Consider the following 20,459-nt stretch of genomic DNA (forward strand, 5'->3'; position numbering starts at 1 on the left):
AATTATGGCCAAGGAACTTGAAACGGCCAAGTCAATAGCTGTTGTGGTTAAAGCCGATGCCGACGAGATGGTGGCCCAATATAAGGCCGATGCCGAGGCAGCCCAGGACCGGTTGAAGGACGTTGTTGATTATGAGAAGCGACAGTCGCGAAGAGAGGCCCTCGAGGAGATTCATGCTCGGGGTTTCGATCTATCAGCCGAGATCAAAGCCGTTAAGGGGCTCGAGGCCGAGGCCAAGAAGTTTGCCTACTCAGAAGAAGAAGAAGAAGAAGAAGAAGACTCTGAGGGTTCCGATGATGGACCCGGGGGTGGAGAAGACTAGGCTATTTTGACGCTTTTGTAAAAAACTTTCCTTTTTTGTTTTTTATTTTTTGTATTTGTGTACTTTAGTATTTTTGTTAGGGCTATTTGGCCTTTTTAAAGACTGTATATAATATACAAGGCTTTGTTTTTCCCTTCGGCAGCTTAAGAATTTCGCTTTCCTTTTCTTTATTCAATATGCTTTGCAAAGATCGAAATACCTTAGCATAAAATAGTTAAGTCATGTTCGGGGGTTCGAACAAGCCTTGCCTTAGACATTATTTTGTTTAAGGAATCATGGGGGTTCGATATGACAGAAACTTTTCCCCCCAAAGTACTTATAATTTTTTAGATTATAGTTTGCCGAAGATAGTCTTTAGAACTGGTTATGAAATTTTGAAGGCCTTTTTTTTGTTACGGGTCTCGGACGTCTCCGGGCCATTTTAATATGGTCGTAGCCTTTAGTTCGGGTGCTGCTCAGTGGGCTTGTTACCCCGAGTTATCCGGGGTTGCCTAAGATAACAGTTTCTGAATAGGGATGGTCGTAGCCTTTAAGATTCAGGCGTTGCCTAATAGGTCTTGTGCCCTCGGGCTTTCTCATCCCAAGCCGTCCGAGTTTATTTTTGGACGGCAGTCCCCGATTGGGAGTGATCGTTTGAACCCAGGTAAAGGCGGCCCTTGGGCTCGATACCTTTAATGGATCGGATGTAGGAAATTCTTGGTGATAAAAAATAAAAAGAGAAATTCTTAAGGGACAAGATATTTATCCGCAAGGTAGAAACTTCTTTTTATTCTTGTGCGTAATAGTTACACATGTGTACAAGTTTTGTGCCAGTTGTTCAGTAGTTTCTCATCGTTCGTTGTTCTAAGCTTGTACGATCCTTTACCGGTGATATCGATAATTTGATAAGGTCTTTCCCAGTTCGGCCCCAGCTTTCCTTCGTTTGGGTTCCGGGTGTTTAGTGTGACCTTCCTTAACACTAAGTCCCCAAAATTGAAATGTCTAAGGTTGGCCCTTCGATTATATCATCTCTCGATCTGCTATTTTTATGTAGCCAACCGAACAAGGGATGTTTTGCGCCTTTCATCTAATAGATATAGGCTCGTGTTCATAGCCTCGTCGTTCGACTCCTTGGCTGCATATTGGAATCTGAGACTTGGTTCTCCGACTTTGATTGGTATTAGAGTTTTGGCGCCATAAACCAGTGAGAACGGGTTGGACCTGGTACTGGAGTTCGAGGTCGTACGGTATGCCCATAAGTTTCGGGCAGGATTTCCTTCCATTTTCCTTTGGCATCGGTCAGTCTCTTCTTGAGGTTTTGGAGTATGATTTTATTAGTCGATTATGATTGTCCATTACCACTAGGGTAGTAGGGTGTTGATAGGATCCTTTTGATCTTATGATCTTCGAGAAACTTGCTAACTTTGCTGCCGATGAATTGTTTCCCGTTATCGCACATGATCTCTATCGGCATTCCGAATCAGCATATGATGTGGTCCCAAATGAAATCGATGACTTCCTTCTCCCTGACCTTCTCGTATGCCTGGGCTTCTACCTACTTAGAAATATAGTCAGTCATAAATATTATAAATTTAGCCTTACCGGGTGCCCACGGAAGGGGGCCAACGATATCCATTCCTCACTTCATGAACGACTATGGCGACAAATTCGAATGCAGTAGCTCCCCGGGTCGATGAATTATCGGAGCGTGCTTTGACATTCATCACATTTTCGTACGAACTCCTTCGCGTCCTTTTCCATATCGATCCAGTAGTAGCCGACTCTGGTCACTTTTCGAACCAATGATTCGGCACCTAAATGATTTCCACAAGTGCCTTTGTGGATTTCCCTCAAAACGTACTCAGTGTCCCTGATCCTAGACATATCGTGAGTGGGCTATCGAATGTTCTTCTGAACAGGGTTCCGTCTTCGGACAGCTAAACCGGGCTGCCTTTGAACGTAGGCCCTTGATTCATTTGGATCGGAAGGCAGTTTTCCGATCTTTAGGTATTCTATATATTTATTTCTCCAGCCCCAGGTTAGGCTCGTTGAGTTAATCTCGGCATGACCTTCTTCCACTACCGATCTCGTAAGTTGTACTACTACCCCCGAGTTGAACTCGTTGTCCTCGACCGATGACCCTAGGTTAGCGAGGGCATCAGCCTCACTATTTTGATCCCGAGGTATGTGTTGCAAAGTCCATTCTTTGAATCGATGTAATGTTACCTGCTATTTATCCAGGTACCTTTGCATTCGTTCTTCTCTAACCTCAAACGTCCCATTAACTTGGTTTACCACAAAGAGGGAGTCGCATTTAGATTCAATTACCTCTGCCCCCAAGCTTTTGGCTAGTTCGAGACCTGCGATCATGGCCTCACACTCAGCCTCATTGTTAGTCAATTTCACAGTCCTAATAGATTATCTAAATATATTGCTTGTTGGTGGCTTCAATACGATGCCAAGTCCAGACCCTTTTGTGTTCGAGGCGCCGTCCGTAAAGAGGGTCCAGATTCCCGAGGAGGTTCCTGAGTTGATTAATAACTCTCTTTCGACCTCGGGTATTAAGGCCGGCGTAAAGTCAGCCACAAAGTCTGCCAAAATTTGAGACTTAATGGCGGTCTGGGGTCGATATTCAATATCGTACCCACTGATTTCCACAGCCCATTTGGCCAACCGGGCCTAGAGCTTGGGCTTATGCATAACATTCCTTAATGGGTAAGTAGTCACGACATATATGAGGTGACACTGGAAGTATGGTTTTAGCTTTCTAGAAGCGCTTAGCAAAGCGAGCGCCATCTTTTCTAGGTGAAGATACCTAGTTTCGGCCTCACCTGGGGTCCTCCTAACATAGTCAATTGGAAATTGCGTACCTTGCTCTTCCCGGACCAGGACTCCACTTATCGCTATCTCTGATATTTCCAAGTACAAGTATAGTTGTTCGTCTATCTTCGGCGTGTGGAGCATCGGTGGGCTCGATAGATACCGCTTGAGTTCCTCCAAGGCCCGTTGGCACTCCGGGGTCCATGAGAAGTTATTCTTCTTCTTCAATAATGTGAAGAACTGGTGGCTCTTGGCAGAGGATCTCGAGATGAATTGCCCAAGGGCGGCTATGCGCCCGGTTAATCTTTGCACGACCTTCACATTGTCCACAACCGTGATATCTTCGATGACTTTGATCTTGCCGGGTTGATCTCGATTCCTCGGTCGGATACCATTAATCCGAGGAATTTACATGACCAACTCTAAACGTACATTTCTCCATGTTTAGCTTCATATTGTATTTCTTTGATATGCTGAAGGTTTTCTGCAAATATTTTAAACGGTCCTCTGCTCCCAAGGACTTAACCAACATATCCTCAATATAAACCTCCATTGATTTTCCTATTTATTCTTCGAATATCCGATTTACTAGGCGTTGGTAAGTGGTACCGGCATTTTTTAACCCGAATGGCATCACGTTATAGCAGTAGGTGTCGTATTTAGTGATGAAAGAGGTCTTTTCCTGGTCACCCGAGTCCATCCGTATTTGGTTGTCCCCGGAGTAGGTATCGAGAAAACTGAGGATCTCTTGGCCGGCTGTGGCATCGATCATGCGATCAATGTTGGGAAAAAGGAAAGAGTTCTTGGGACATGCCTTATTCACATCCTTACAGTCTACAAACATTCTTAATTCGTTCCCTTTTTTAGGGACTACCACTACGTTCGCTAACCAATCCGGGTATTTAACCTCCCAAATTTAACCTATTTTAACGAGTCTAAATACCTCGTCCTTGATGAAAACATGTTTGATCTCGGACTGGGGTCTCCTCTTCTGCTTCACCGGATGGGATTTCGGGTCCAGGCTTAGATTATGAGTGGTTATTTCTGGCGGGATCCCTGTCATGTCAAAGTGGGACCAAGAGAAACAATCTATGTTAGCTATAAGAAACTAAATGAGTTTTTTCCTGAGCTCGGGATTTAACCTCGTGCCCAGGTATACCTTTCGATCAGGTAGGTGCTCGACCAATATGACCTGTTCCAGCTCCTCGACCGTCTAGTGGCATCGGAATCATCAGGGGCTATAAAAGACCTGGGTACCCCGTAATCATAATCATCGTCTTCATCAGTCCGCTGTTTCTCCTATTGGGTCGGGGCTGGTGTCAGTAATTGCTATTTAGTTTCTGGCTTTGTGACCGAACTCAACCCTTTTTGTCTTTGCAAGTGCGGATATCGGGATCGCCTCTTCGACCGCAAACATCTCCTTTGCGGCTGGCTGTTCTCCGTAGATTGTTTTAATTCCACTTGGTATTGGGAATTTTAACACTTGGTGCAGAGTTGAGGGTACTTACCTCATGTTGTAGATCCATGGCCTTCCGAGCAAAGCCTTGTATCTCATGTCTTCTTCGATTACATAAAACTTAGCTTCCTGGATAGTCCCGGTGGTGTTCACCGGTAATGTTATCTCACCCTTAGTGGTTTCACATGCCATGTTGAATCCGTTTAGAACTCGGACTGCATGCACGATTTGATCTTGTTGACCGAGCTACTCCAGGACCCTCGATCGGATAATGTTCGCCGAGCTACCTGGATCAATTAACACACGTTTAACTCGAATTTTATTTACGAGTACAAATATTACCAGTGCATCATTATGGGCTGCGTGATCTCTCCGCGTCTTCGTCGTTGAAAGATAAAGTTCCTTTCGTTATGTAATCTCGAGTTCGTTTCTCCCTCGTGATGGACACTTGGTGCATTTCAACATCGGCCCCTGAGGGACATCGACCCCACCAATGATCATGTTAATGATGTGTTGAGGTTCTTCTTGTTCGGTCTGTTTGTTAGAATCCTTATTCCTGAAATGATTCTTGGCTCGATCGCTTAGGAACTCTCGAAGATGCCAGTTGTTGAATAGTCAGGCTACTTCCTCTCTCAACTGTCAGCAATCCTCCGTTATGTGGCCGTGTGTGCAGTGATATTTACATATATGGTTAGGATCCCTTTGGGTTGGATCAGATTATAGAGGTCAAGGCCATTTGGAATCTTTGATGCTTCTGATAGCTGATACAATGGCGGCAGTATCGACATTAAAGTTGTATTATGATAACCTCGGTGCTTCTTTAGGCCCCATGGGCCTATCGAAGCTGTTTTTGCTCATGAGTCTCCGGTTGCTCTGACCTCGGTCACTTCTCCTTTAGTTTCTCATAGAGCTATGCCCGGACCTACTGCTTCTTCGGTCTCCATTATATGGATGGTACAGATCCCTATTTGGTCTTGGTTCACGATCGATGTCTCTCTTGACTCTGTCGATGTTTCTGACGGGATAAACAGACCTCGAAGGGGCCCCGAGTTTATCATCATCCACTTTGATCTTTGATTGATACCTGTTATGCACGTCGGCCCAAGTAACGGCCGGATTTTCTATTAGATTTTGTTTTAACTGTTATGAAGCCACTAAGCTTCGAACGTTGAGCCCTTGAGTGAAAGCCTGAATGGCCCAATCATCAGCGACAGGTGGCTGGCCCATTCGTTCCATTTGAAATCGGGACACGAACTCTTTGAGCATCTCGTTATCCTTCTGATTTACTTTGAAAAGGTCTGATTTCCTGGTTTCGACCTTGATGGCCCCGGCGTGTGCTTTCACGAAAGAACCCACAAGCATAGCAAATGAATTAATAGAATTAGTAGGTAAGTTGTGATACTATATCATAGCCCCTTTTGACAAGGTCTCTCCGAACTTATTCAATAGGACACACTCGATCTCATCATCCTCCAAGTCGTTCCCTTTGATGGTACATGTGTAAGAGGTTACATGCTCATTTGGGTCGGTCGTTCTGTTATACTTAGCAGTCTCGGGAATGAGGAATTTTTTAGGGATCGGCTTCGGAGTCGCGCTTGGAGGAAAAAGTTTTTGCATGAACTTCGTAGAATCCAGGCCTTTCAATATTGGCGGTGCTCCTAGAATCTGGTCTACCCTGGAATTGTAGGTTTCCACCTTTTTGTTATTAGCTTCGATTTTCTTCTCCCCCGATTCTATCTGTTTTGTCAGCTCTTCGAGCATCTTTATGATTGTTAGCCCCCGATTCATGTTTATTTGACCTTTCTGCGACCGGTTTATCCCTGCAGGTGACTGGTAGATCGGGTTCAACCCTGCTCGGTGCACGACTTTGGTTCTGTAGCTGAGCTATCGCCGCTTGTTGAGCCTGCAACATTTCAAAGATCACCCGTAAACTGATCCCGTCTCCTCCAATATTTTGTGTGTTTTGAGTTGCCGATCGGGCTCCACCACAGACGCTATTCTCGGGGTCGGTAGGCAAGTTTGCATCGATAGCCACATGTGAATTAGCATCAATCAGACCCGCAGTCGGAATTCCGATAGGATCAACGGGCGGTACCTCGTCACATGGCGCTATATTGTTATTTTCACCGTGATGGCCGGACTCGTTGTCAACATGTAGGGGTGCTGATTGAGAGTTTGACATTTTGAGTTTTAACCTGAAATTAAAGACACTTCAAGAACAAGTGTAAAGTAATGTGTGTTAAGGAGATTTGTATCAAATAACAACTATTATCCTTGGCCCCTCGGTGGGCGCCAAACTTTACACTCAAAATCGGATAACAATTGAATTTGTAAGTGGTTTTAAGGATACGTGGACTAACTTGACACAAAACGATAAATTAGATTGCAATTGAAATAAATAATGATAAAGTAAATGCAAACCACATGAATTGAACGATCTTAGCCTTGGGAGGTTAATCAGCCTCGAATCAGGTACGCTTCGATCGGTGCCAGGATACAGAGGAACAAGAGCTTAAAATAATAATGATATATAGCTTTGGAATGCGTGTTTCAATATGTCTAATAAATTATCAAACCCCCTTTATATAATAAAAGAGTCCTACCTTAGGTACAATTCTATAAAAGGTAAAAAATCTCTTGATTTGATGATTGTCGGTGCCTTGTTGATACGTGCCGAGATTCCCACCGTAATATCCGACCGGTCATAGATATTTTGGCCTTCTGTTGGTTATGCTAACAACGTTTCTTCGAGCTCGATCGAGGCTAAGGTCGACTGCGGGATTACAGACTCAATATTCTCGAAGGCAGGCATTATGACCCCGGGTTCTAGCTCAGTGGGACTCGGGGTCGATCTTCAGTGGTTATCATGTTCTTGACCTGCCATGTCGTAGGCTAGCTCGATTTCGACCGTACACATGTATAAATTTTGGATTCGAGTAAGTTTTTACCATTAACTAATAATAGTAATAAAATACTAAATTGAGGCCAGCAAACTATTCTATTCTTCGGTCAGAAAATGAAAGGATAAAACATTCTTTAATCTTTTCGGTTTGATTTAGATTTTTATTTTTCCTTGATCATTTGAAGTAAGAAACATTTATAGAAATACATATATAAATAAATAAATAAAAGCTATACGAGAAATCATTATGACCTGTTTATGATGGGTATTGGAAAAGGCTAAACAAGAGAGGCACCAACATGTTACACTTTAGTTGAGCATATTTTCTTTTCACTGTAAAACCAAATTTTGAAACCCTAAAAAGGGTTTCTCGGAGAAACTTAGGTGACCACATTGTACCATAGATGGGAAAAAAAGTGCATTGGAAAATTGATGGGTTTTAAAGAACTCGGAGATATGAAGGAAGACAGTAGTGGATCTAAAATATAGATAATGTTGATTCTGAGTTGAAAAATAAGTTCTAAAATGTATATCTGATTTTTTTAATATTTTCTCTTTTTTCAAACTCCTAAAGAGACGATATTTAGTAGTAGTTTTTTTTTTCTTCCATCACATTTTAATTATCAAAAGTAATTACATGCCTAAGTTAATTAATGCTGTCCCCTTGTCTTTGCATAAAATATATTTTCGGGACTTTGTTGTCGAACATGGTTATGTAATTGTTTTCCTAATGATCATCAATTCATAAGAACAGCAGTGAATATACATGCCGAATCAAGGGTCGGTTTTCTTTGTTTCTCCTTAAACTTAAGCATAAAAATGAAAGAAGAAAAAATATATAATGCGTTTAAGTTTTTAGACTATCAAATTTAAACAACTCAGCATTGCACGATAGCAAGTAGAATCTTGTGTTAGATTCTCAATTTCGATCCTTAACAAAAGTTATTATGTGTACTTGGGATAAAAATTTAATCAAACTCCCTTGTAAGAAGCTTATTACAGATTTAAAAGCAATTGTAAAGGGGGATATTTTAATGTATATTAACGTTTAAATGTGTTGACCATCAATGCTAGAAACTTGACAGTATTTTTACTATATTATCCGAAATTACTCAAAAAAAAAATTATTATACTTTTACATTTAACAAATTGTCTCGTATTTGCACTTGTCATTAATGAAGCTTCAACACGAAATAAATAGATTCTATGAGTCCAAATTCTTTTAGACAAAACATCAAAGTTACCTCTCAACTTTTGACTATAGTTTAAAATTACCCTTAAGTTGGAGCTCTATTTGAAGTGAAGGCCTGAAACAAGATTTCCCCCCCCCCCCCCCATGGCATGGAAATATTGGACCAAAATTCTAAATATGTTGATTATCGGGGGCAAAATATAAAATTGGTCATTCGATCGACTCTACTTTTCATGTTACTACTAAAAAGTGTGTGTATATATATATATATATATATATATATATATATATATATATATATATATATATATAATAAAAAAAATTGGGAACAATTAAACATATATATTTCTTCTTTTTTTCGGCTCGAAAATATCTTCACAATCAAATGCCAATTGATCTATGGTCTGTAACAGCTTGCATTGCGCCGTTGGGAAAGAGTATATATCCAACGGGAGAGCTTTACCTACCACATGCTGTCACCTCTCTTTTCCACATGATTTAATTCCACAATTCCATTATCAGACTTATTCCCATTTTCTTCTGTCCGTTGTGACCTCTTGATCTTCTTTCATAGGACACCGAAACTTAATAGAACCTTATTTTAAGTGATCATAGTCCAAAGTTTATAGGAGCAATATGGCCCTCGAGATACAGGACATTTATTGTATCTTAGTCGTGCTTGGGCTCGTATAGCTAGAGTAATGTTATACACTTGGCATACTTGTTGTTGATATACGTATGTTTTGTGGGTACGAGCATTATGGCTTGGTGGGTATTTCCTTATTGATTGTTATGTGTGGATCGGGCGGCACACCGCCACGAGTATCATGTTTGGAACGGGTTGCACGCTGCAACGGTATCATGTGTGGATCGGGTTGCACGCCGCAACAGTGAGATGTTGAGTACGGTTCCTTACATTTATTTTGTGTGCCTTGTTTTTTTATCTTTGAGATAAGTTCATAGCATTGGTTTGGTTGGTTTAGTACGTTGCGCGGGCCGGATAGTCTTGTACTCAGGTTCGTGATTCCTTATTGGTCATATTCGAGTTGTGGCTTGTTGGCGCATTGATAGCGTCATATGAGATTTTAGACAGTGTTTGAGGTCGATTATTGCCCCAGCAGCTTGTATTGGGTGAGACGAGGTTGTTGGACCTGGAATTAGTGCAATCAGATTTATATAATGTATATTAAAGGAGAAATTTCACTAATCAGTTCAGAATGAGGCAATGGTTTTCGCCAAGCGGAGAGACTCCATGAGTTATTGATTTGGTAGGTAGTTATGAGTTTCTACACATCTCTTACATCATTACAGTATTTTGAGGGTTGGAACAAGACTTATATGCATTTATGACAGGCATCAGCTTCGTAAATTTGCAGCTATTGTGGTTCGAGGTTGTTATTACGAGCATACGAATTATGCGGTGCACTGCGCGAATTCAGCATGGGTGTATGATCATGTTTTGGTATATTGTGTTGAGATTGATACAACGTGCGTATGTTAGAATCAAACCTGGTAGAGAATTCCAGATGTTGGAATTTGGTTTTAAGGCTTGTGGGCTAAGGTAGCCGGAAGGATCTTCAATCTGGCTTGAGCTAATATGCTCATATGGGTTGTGGTGGCACGGGTAGGTGCATGAGGTGCTAAACAATGATTTTGGGCAACTATGGAACGACTCTTGGTACGTTCGAGGACAAACGTATGTTTAAGTGGGGGAGAATATAACGACCCGATCGGTTTTTAAGCTCTACCGTATCGTTCGGCGGTTCGAGACTGTGAGTAGCTTCACTTAATGTATTATGACTTGCACGTGTAGTCGGATTAGATTTTCGGGAAGATCAAAGTTGGTTTGGAAGACTAATTCTCAATTCAGAAGCTTTAATTTGGAAGAGTTGACCATTGACTTTTGGGTAAACGACCTCGGATCGGAGTTTTGACAGTTCCATTAGGTCCGGATGATAATTTCGTACTTAGCCGTATGTCCAGATTTAGATTTGAAAGTCCATAATTGACCTGGTACTTTTTGGCAAAAGTTGAAAGATTGAAGGTTGATAGGTTTGACCGAGAGTTGACTTTATTGATATCGGATACAGATTATAGTTTCAGGAGTTGGTATAGATTTGTTGTGTCATTTTGAACTTGCATGCAAAATTTGAGGTCATTCCGGGATGATTTGGTATGGTTCGACATGATTTTTAGAAGTTTAAATGTTCATTAGGCTTGAATTGATGTGCGATTCATAGTTTTGATGTTGTTTGGTATGATTTGAGGTCTCGAGTAGGTTCGTGTTATATTTTGGGACTGGTTTGTGTGATTGGGCGGGGTCCCGGAGGCCTCGGGTATGTTTCGGATGTGTTTGGGTTGTGTTGCGCTCTTATTTGATGTTTCAGCATCGTTTCTTTCGGCATAAAGGGTACTATATTGAGAAAATAACCTTTGATATATGATTAAATTGAATCATTAGATCCGTATCGTAATTACAGAACCATAGCAACAAGAATCGTCGAATTCCGAGGTCGTATGAGAGAGTTATGCCCATTTCCGTATCGGGAAAGATTGCTGGTTTCTGGTGCGAACTTTTGTTCTTCGCAAATGCAAGAGAGGTTCTGCGAACGCGAAGAAGGATTTCTAGGTTGACAGGTCAATGCAAAAAATTGCTCTTCGCGAACGCGAAGGTCTCTCGTGAAAGCGATGAACAAAAATCATTTGGATAGTGTTTTAAATCGAGAATTTTAATATTTTGAGCATATCTTGAGTTCTAGAGCTCTGTTTGAGGTGATTTTCACGGCGTTGTTCTCGTCTCAACAAAGGGTTAAATATATGACCTTTATTTTAATATTTTTCCATGATTAGTTTTATTGATTATTATTTTTATCCGTCTTTGAATTGTAGAAATTAGGGTTTTTAGCCCCCAAAGATGAGAAATGGTAAATCTTTCATTTGAGGTTCAATCTGTGGATGAAATTGGATAATTTTTTGGATATATACTATATAAGTTAAGGGTAATACTTATTTTCGATAATATTTGGAATCTCGGTACGTGGGTTCGGGCGTTGACCTTGTTGACTTTTCGAGCGGAGTTGAGAATTGTCACAAATTATTAAATTACAAGTATTGGAGTATATTTTGGTTGGTTTGCAAGTTGTTTTATTAGTTTCGGATCGTTTGGCATCGGTTTAAGGAGTTAGAGAGGCGTTGGAGCCGGATATCGGATTTTGGAGCGAGGCAAGTCTCTTGTCTAACCTTTTTAGGGGAAATTTACACCATAGGTGTTATATCTATTATGTGCTACATGTCGTGGGAGATACACGTGTATGAGGTGACGAGAGTCTGTGCATATGCTAGAATTCCTGATTATATCCGGGTAGACTTAGACTCACGTCATGCTTTAATTGTACTATTTCAGTTATTCTTGCCTATTCAAATGCTTTAATTTCCATTTAACCTGAGACTAGACTAGTGTAGAGTATCAGACTTGCTATTTTAGATACTTAATGAGCTACTTGATTAGCCATAAAAATTGTACTTTCCTTTACAGATTTCTTCCGCGTTGTGCGTATTCGTGCGATAATTTTTCTTGAATTTTATAACTCACACGTATATTCATGAGTGGGGTCAGTGACCCATCAAAGTTTCATATTCTAATGAGATCAGGTTGAATGATGGTAGGCTATAATTGCGTATTTTGGCCATTAATTACATTCTAATTTGCTGCATTTTACTAGTGTTTGAGCTTTAAATGGTATTATTTTGTATTGAGTGTGTGATTTATGCTTTGTAGAAGCGATTCCGAGTTACGATGAGGTTTTGGAGCCAATTCGAGCTAGTCTAGAGCTTTGAAGTCTGAGTAAAAGCCCATGGATTAAGTTGAGATCATAATCGAGGATCAACGGACAATAATGCACTTAATGAAGAGAAACGGCGAATGGAACAGGAAGCCACCTAGGTGTGCGATCGCGTACTGAGCGCGCAAGTGGAGCAGAACACTGTCCAATATGCACGGCCACATGCGCGGTCACCTGCCCAGGTGCGCGACTGCACACGTCTATTCCGAAAAATTTTCCAAGCCTATTTTTATAATTTCGGAGGCGACTCCTCTGACCTATATGAAGCCCAGCTCGTCTAAAAGAGGATATCTTGGATTTTTAGAGCAACTTTTGGGAGAGAAGAAGGAAGAAAAGAAACAACGAAAATGCAAAAGACTTGATCCAATTCATTCAATACGGAAGTTTGTTTGAATTTGGGAATTGTAATGTCTTCTTGTTCTTCTAATACTTTTGTGATGAATACTTTTTCCATTATGGAGTAATCTTGCTTAGGGTTATTGACGGATGTTGTGATTTGACTATTGCTTTAGGTTTTACTCTCTGTTAATTGCCCCGATTCATTGAATGAGTTATTAATTTTATTGCAAGGTTTATTGTGGTTTTACTTTAATCGAAAGAGAAGTGTTGCTGCAATTTGCATTGTGCCATATCGTTTAGGTTAATTTTACACCTTTTCTAGGTAATCGAAAGAGCTTAGAGAGTTATCAAATAACCTAGTTTAGAAGAATAATCAATAGGTGTCCTTCGAAGGATCATTCATTCATTGTGTTTGTACATATGTTCATAAGACCTATTATTAGGTGGATTAAGGGAACTCTCATTCATTCGGAAGAAGAGTTTGAATCCCTAAGGTAGCCTAATCATCTGTTGAAATCGAAGGAGTCAATAGAAGTTAAGAATGAACTTAACCCAGAGTTACCCGTAACAATAGTTGGTCACATATCTTGTCACAACCCTTACTTCTCACCCTGATATTAAATCGTTGCTCCTTAATCATTAAAGTGCCATTAGTTTATTATAATGGATAATCTTAATTTTATTTGTAGTCGATAATAACATCAATCAAAGGTTTATTATTCTGGATAGTGTTTAACTAAAGATTTATTAGAACATTAGTTAAATCAATCCCTGTGGAGACGATTTAATACTATACTATTTTTGACTAGCGAGCCTAAGTTTTATACACCGGTTTTGCGCTCGTTAAATTTTGGCGCCGTTGCCGGGGATTGGAAATTAATAGTGTTTAAATTAATTTTCAGTGCTAATTCAGGAACAACTTTTTTTTATTTTTCTTTTTTATGCTCTTCTCATCTGTGTGCAGGCAACATGTTATGTTCAGCGGTGTATGACTCGATCCTTCTCAAAGGACTTGGTGTCATACGACCCAGAGTTAAACAAGCACCTGAGGCAGTTGAGAAGAGAGAAAGGATCGAGTGGATTGTTATTGGGTCAGCCTTCAACTCAAAATACAATGGTAAAAAATAAAGAGGTAGTGGACCTAGCTGTGAGAGAGGCGACTCAGTAACGGGAAGCACGGTTAGCAGCTGAAGCAGCCAGAATTGCGGATGAAATGATCAACGGGGAGCGAAGGTTCAATCCAAATCTAAACGTGATAGAAGATGAATTTGAAAATGCAGCTCCTAGACTTGAGAGGTCGTTAGGAGATTATGCCAGACCGGTGTACAACCAACAACCATCTGATGGACTTTGATGAAATTATGAACACATTCCATTGCAATGGAGCATCACATGATGCCATCTACCTCAGAGCATTCCCATTCTCTCTTAAGGATAATGCAAAGTAGTGGTTGAGAAGTCTGCCCACAGGGTCAATCCGTACATGGGAGGAGATGACGACCAAGTTCTTAGAAAAATATTTCTCTGCCGCTAAGACTGGACGAATGAGGAAAGAGGTTCACAATTTTAGCCAGTGTGATGGGGAGACAGTGTTCTAGGAATGGAAAAGATTCAAGGAGCTATTGAAGAGGTGCCCTCATAACGGAATGGAGCAATGGATGCAACTCCAGGACTTCTGGGACGGTTTAAACCTGTCATCAAGGAAATTGTTGAATAGTGTCGTTGCAGGCCCTCTAATGAAGAAGACTCTTGAAGAGATTGTCACTCTTCTTAATGAACTATCTGAAGACGCAGAACAATGGTCCACTGATCAAGGAGACCGAAAAAGATCAGCAGGGGTGCACCAAGTAGAATCCTCGATAGCAATGTAGGCCCAAATTGCAGCTATGGCTAAGGATATCAAGCAACTGACACTAGCTCAGGTGCAAAATAAACTACAAGTGGGATGTGATATTTGTGGATTGGAACACCCGATACATGAGTGTCAAGCTACAACAGAGGAAGTCAACGTTGTGGGGAACTTCAACAGAAGCAACTACCAAGGAGGTGGTAATTTCAATTCTATGGGGTAGAGACATCCAGGGTTCTCATGGAGTTCTTCAACTGGTAGTTTGAACTCATAGCAGCAGCAAAATCCCAGAGCACCAGTGCAAGGACCTCCTGGTTTCCAAACTCAACAGAGGCAACCATACCAACCTCTACAACCCAACAACTCAGGTTTAGAAGATCTAATGAAGGCATTTATAAATAAATTCGATGGGAAACTTGAGACTCAAGGGACCGCTATCAAGGAGCAAGGCACAGCCATCCAAAATCTAGAAAGACAAATGGGGCAGCTTGCAACATTGTTGTCAGAACGGGCGCCGGGGACTTTGCCGGCAGACACTGAAAAGAATCCAAAAGAGACAATCAAAGTTGTGTCTCTCATAAGTGGGAAAATATTAGTAGAGACAAAGGCAAAACCAAGGGACGAGAAGGAGATCAACTCAACCAAGATAGCTGAAGAACAGAAAATCGATGAATCTTTGCCCAAGGAGAATGTTAGCATCAAGGATGGTGATAAGTAGAAGGTGAACACCGCAGTTGAGGAAAGCAAGCACATACCATTATTACCTTTTTCTCAAAATATGAAGCGGGAGAAATTAGACAAATGCTTTGGGAAATTCTTGGAGATGCTGAAACAGTTGTATGTGAACGTCCCGTTCACGGAGGTGCTCACGCAGATGCCAACCTATGCAAAATTCCTGAAGGAAATCCTCTCAAGCAAAAGAAAGCTCGATGAAACAAAAGTAGTCAAACTCAATGCCTACTACAGTGCCATTCTACAAAACAAAATTCCCAAGAAGTGTGGGGATCCTGGCAGTTTCACTATACCTTATTCGTTGGGTAGCGAAAATTTTGACAAAGCCTTGTGCGATTCAGATGCATCCATTAACTTGATGCCATTATCGGTGTTCAAGAAATTGGAAGGAGAGCTAGGAGTGATCAAATCTGCGCCCGTATCCTTGCAACTGGCTGATCAGACCACGATCAGACCACGATCATACCAGAGGGCATAATCAAGGATATTTTGGTAAGGGTAGACAAATTTGTTTTCCCTGTAGATTTCATCGTAGTAGATATGGAAGAGAATAAGGAGGTACCTCTAATCCTGGGGAGACCATTCCTTTATACTGACCGGGCTATTCTTGATATATATGAGGGAAAACTCATACTACGAGTGGGAAACGAAAAGTGGTGTTTCAAATAAAGAGAATGATGAAATACCCGTATGATGAGGCATCTGCCTATACTTGTCTTAAGCTAGATGTGGTGGGAGAGTTAGCTGAACAACACAAACTGGATAATCGGGTAGCTAACTCACTTGAGATATACATTAGTCAATCAAGCACAACAGAGGATGAAGATCGTGAGATCAAGAAGGAAGTTGAGGCGCTGGAAAATGAGAACCAGGTGGTAGATGAAGAAGAATTCGAGAAATAAAAGAGAAAGCCGAAGCTGGAATTGAAAGTACTCACGACCCACTTGAAATATGCTTTTTTGGAGACTAACAATGTTCCTGTGATTGTTGGTGCTGATTTGACAGCTGAATAGGAACACATGCTTGTGGAGTTACTACGAAAGCATAAAAAGACAATCGGTTAGAGTATAGCCGAAAGGGGATCAGCCCTGCAATCTGCATGCATAAGATCATGTTTGAAGGGGGGAGTAAACCAGTGGTGCAGCCCAATGCAAATTGAACAAGAATCTTGAGGATGTGGTTCAAAAAGAGATACTCAAATTGTTGGATGCAGGCATAATATTTTCCATCTCTGACAGTCAATGGATCAACCCTGTACAGGTTGTGCCGAAAAAGGGGGCATGCCGGTGGTAAAAAATGAGGACAACGAGCTAATTCCTACCAGAACAGTTACTGGGTGGAGGATGTGCATTGATTACCAGATATTGAATGATTCAATAAGGAAGGATTACTTCCCTCTTCCTTTCATTGATCAGATGTTGGAGAAGGTGGCGGGGCGTGGATGTTACTGCTTTTTAGATGGATATCCAGGGTACAATCAAATACCCATTGCTCCTGAGGATGTTGAGAAAACCACCTTTACATGCCCGTCCGGAATCTTTGCATACCGGAGAATGCCTTTCAGACTATGCAATGCACCAACTACTTTCGAGAGATGCATGATGTCAATGTTTTCAGATTTAAATGGGAAGTGTTTGGAGGTGTTCATGGATGAATTTACTCTATTTGGAGATGACTTTGAAGATTGCTTGAGGAACCTCGAACATGTTGTGAAACGATGTGAGGACACTCACCTAGTACTCAACTGGGAAAAGTGTCACTTCATAGTTAAGGAGGAGATAGTCCTGGGCCATAAAGTCATAGCTGAAGGTATTGAAGTTGACAGAGCTAAAGTAGACGTGATAGCCAAGCTCCTGTCACCAACATCAGTGAAGAGCATCAGAAGTTTTTTGGGTCATGCCGGTTTCTATAGAAGGTTCATTAAGAATTTTTCTAACATTACCAAGCCATTGACTACATTACTTGCCAGGGATGTAAAATATGTATTCGATATGGTGTGTCTCATAGCATTTGAACAAATCAAGGAAAAGCTAGTGATTGCCCCCATAATGGTGACTCCTAGCTGGAGTGAGCCTTTTGAGATAATGTGTGATGCCAGTGATGTGGCAGTAGGAGCAATGCTGTAGCAGAGGAGAGATAAACTGTTCCGACCCATTTACTATGCAAGTCGGACCTTGAATGATGCTCACATGAACTATGCTACCACGGAGAAAGAATTCTTTGCAGTAGTCTTTGCTTTCGACAATTTCAGATCTTATTTGGTAGGAAACAAGGTAATAGTGCATACTGATCACTCAACACTGAAAAAATTGCTGAGTAAGAGAGAGTCCAAACCACGTCTGATGCGGTGGATATTGTTGTTGCAAGAATTTGATCCAGAAATCAAGGACATGAAGGGCACGGAAAATCAAGTGGCTAACCATTTGCCGCGATTGGAGAAACCACATGTTGAAACAGTGGACATTCGGGAAGAGTTCTATGATGAGCAGATTTTTTCCATTGCAACAGTCTCCGATAGACCACCATGGTTCGCTGACGTAGCCAACTTCTTGGCTAGTGGGTGGCTACTACACGACTTAACCTCAGATCAGAAAAAGAAGTTGCAAGGTGAGGTAAGATGTTATTTTTGGAATGAACCCTTCTTGTTTAAACTGTGTGCATATGGTGTGATTCGAAGATGTGTGCCTGAATGCGAAATGGCAAGCATTCTGTTTCATTGCCACGATAGAGCAGCTGGAGGACACTATGGCGGGAATCGTACTGCAACAAAGGTAATGGAAGCCGCTTTCTTTTGGCCTACCTTGTACAAAGATGCGAGAGCGTATGTAACTGCATGTGACAAGTGTCAAAAGGCATGTAATATTAGTAAGAGGGAAGAAATGCCTCTCAACTCCATTCTTGTATGTGAAATTTTTTACGTTTGGGGCATTGACTTCATGGATACGTTCCCATTGTCACACTCTTATGAGTATATCATAGTAGCCGTTGACTACGTCTCTAAGTGGGTCGAAGCAATCCCTAGGACCAATGATGCTCGGGTGGTGTGTGAATTCGTAAGGAAAAATATCTTTACATGCTTTGAGACACCTAGAGTGATTATCAGTGACAATGGGTCACACTTTGTAAACAAGCAGTTTGCTGCACAGCTATCCAAGTATGGTGTCACACATAAAACGGGAACCCCGTATCATGACTAGACTAGTGGGCAAGTCGAAGTGGCTAACCGTGAACTTAAACGAATTCTTGAAAAGATAGTTAGTGCTTCTCGTAAGGATTGGTCGGAAAAATTGGAAAAAGCCCTATGGGCGGACAGAACTTCGTTCAAAACAACCATATAGACTTCACCATTCAAACTAGTGTATGGGAAATCGTGTCACCTATCTGTTGAGATAGAACATAAAGCTTATTGGGCAATTAAGATGCTTAATCTTGATCTTAGTCTTGCAGGTGAACACAAGTTGGCGTAGATGAATGCATTGGAGGAGTTTAGACTGGATGCGTATGAAAATGCGCAGATTTTCAAGGAAAAGACTAAAAGGTGGCATGATCGTCTGATTAAGCCAAAGGAGTCTCATGAAGGGGACAGAGTCTTACTGTACAATAGTAGACTCAGATTGTTCCCCGAAAAATTTAAGTCTAGATGGACGGGCTCGTACGTGGTGAAACATGTATCACCATATGGGGCAATTGAGATCTAGAACTAGGACGGAACGAAAAGTTTCAAAGTGAATGGGCATAGACTAAAACCGTACCTTGCTGGAAGATTTGCTCAGTAATCCTCGAGCATCAAAATCAGTTGAGGATGCCCGGTTGAGTCAAGCTGGCAACTATAACTCAGAACTACTTTTAACTCTTCTATTAGTTAGATTTTTCATTTTATGTATAGTGTAGAATCGATAGATATTAGTGTATAGTATGATGGGGTAGGTTCATGAAGGTACATGTCGTGGAAGGAAGGAATTAAGGTGTCTAAAGGACCCCTTTTGAGGGTAGTCGTGCGCGACTACTTACTTAGGGGGTCACTTCGCGCACCAGGCAATGTTATACGAAGCGAGACGTGCGCGGCCGTGCATCTGATGGGGTGACCGTGCATCTGATCATGCATTTTCACCAGTGTACTGCCTCAAGTGCGCGATTGCGCACTAACCGCACACCTACCGTGCATCAGGTAAGTTTTTCCCTTTTAATTTCGGACTCTCACCTCTCAAAACCCCCAATTCTAAAATTCTCTATTTCTCTCCCCTACACTAAATAACCCTAATTCGACCGCCTCTCTTATCCTCTCTCTGTAAGACAAACTACCCCATACCACCCCCTCCTCTTCTCCCTTCACCCAACCTCATGTATCTTCTCTCCCAAGTCCCTTCAGGTAAGTGAGATGCTTTCTCTCTATTTTCTTAGTTATTGTATTTGATTTTGCTTATGTTGTAGCAGATTTTTGTTTTTGTTTTCTCTCCTTTTATGCTCCTAGTCTTGTGGGTTGGGAAGTCGAGTTTCACCATGGAGACTGACCATATAGTGGTTAGGTGTGACATTGGTGAATCCTTAGTCTAATTAGGGCTGAAATTGAGTTGTGAGGGTTAGGAAGAACCGTGCTTTTTATGTGTTTATGGAATTGCCTCAATGAAATTGTGAGTAATGTTGTGACCAAGTGTAAGTGTGAAGTCTGAGTAGCCTCTCTTGGTTCGCCATGTGATTCATTATCTAATAGTTGGCGGTTTGTTGCAGGTACTATGGCGCCAACCAAGAAACGAAAAACCACAGGTGCCTCCACAAGTGGTCAAGCGGGCACATCCCAGTCCCGAGCTTCGGCATCTGGTCGCCCGTATGATCAGAACAAGTTCATCTCCTGGGAAGCCTAGGAACGATTCCAACACAAGGCAAGAAAGAAGCCCATTCCGGAGAGGGGAATTGATATTGGGTCCCTCCAGAATGACTGTCTCCATGTGTATCATGAATTAGTCAGGCTCGACTTGAGGATATTCTTTGAAGAACCTGACGAAGCGAACTTAATGGTTGTTCGGGA

The 20,459-nt window shown here is 41.4% G+C and overlaps 1 protein-coding gene across 1 annotated transcript; it reads left to right on the top strand.

Moving 5' to 3' along the window:
- Positions 1-15,479: 15,479 nt before the first annotated feature.
- On the top strand, positions 15,480-15,911 carry LOC104115542 (uncharacterized). Its single transcript, XM_009626208.1, has one exon. It carries the CDS (start codon positions 15,480-15,482, stop codon positions 15,909-15,911), a length of 432 nt encoding a protein of 143 aa, XP_009624503.1.
- Positions 15,912-20,459: the final 4,548 nt, after the last annotated feature.

The sequence above is a fragment of the Nicotiana tomentosiformis genome, chromosome 1 (assembly GCF_000390325.3).
Source record: "Nicotiana tomentosiformis chromosome 1, ASM39032v3, whole genome shotgun sequence".
NCBI lineage: Eukaryota > Viridiplantae > Streptophyta > Magnoliopsida > Solanales > Solanaceae > Nicotiana > Nicotiana tomentosiformis.

Bases quoted from the DNA above. Each gene is read 5' to 3' on its own strand.
- LOC104115542 (XM_009626208.1), top strand. From the start codon at position 15,480: ATGAAGCGGGAGAAATTAGACAAATGCTTTGGGAAATTCTTGGAGATG.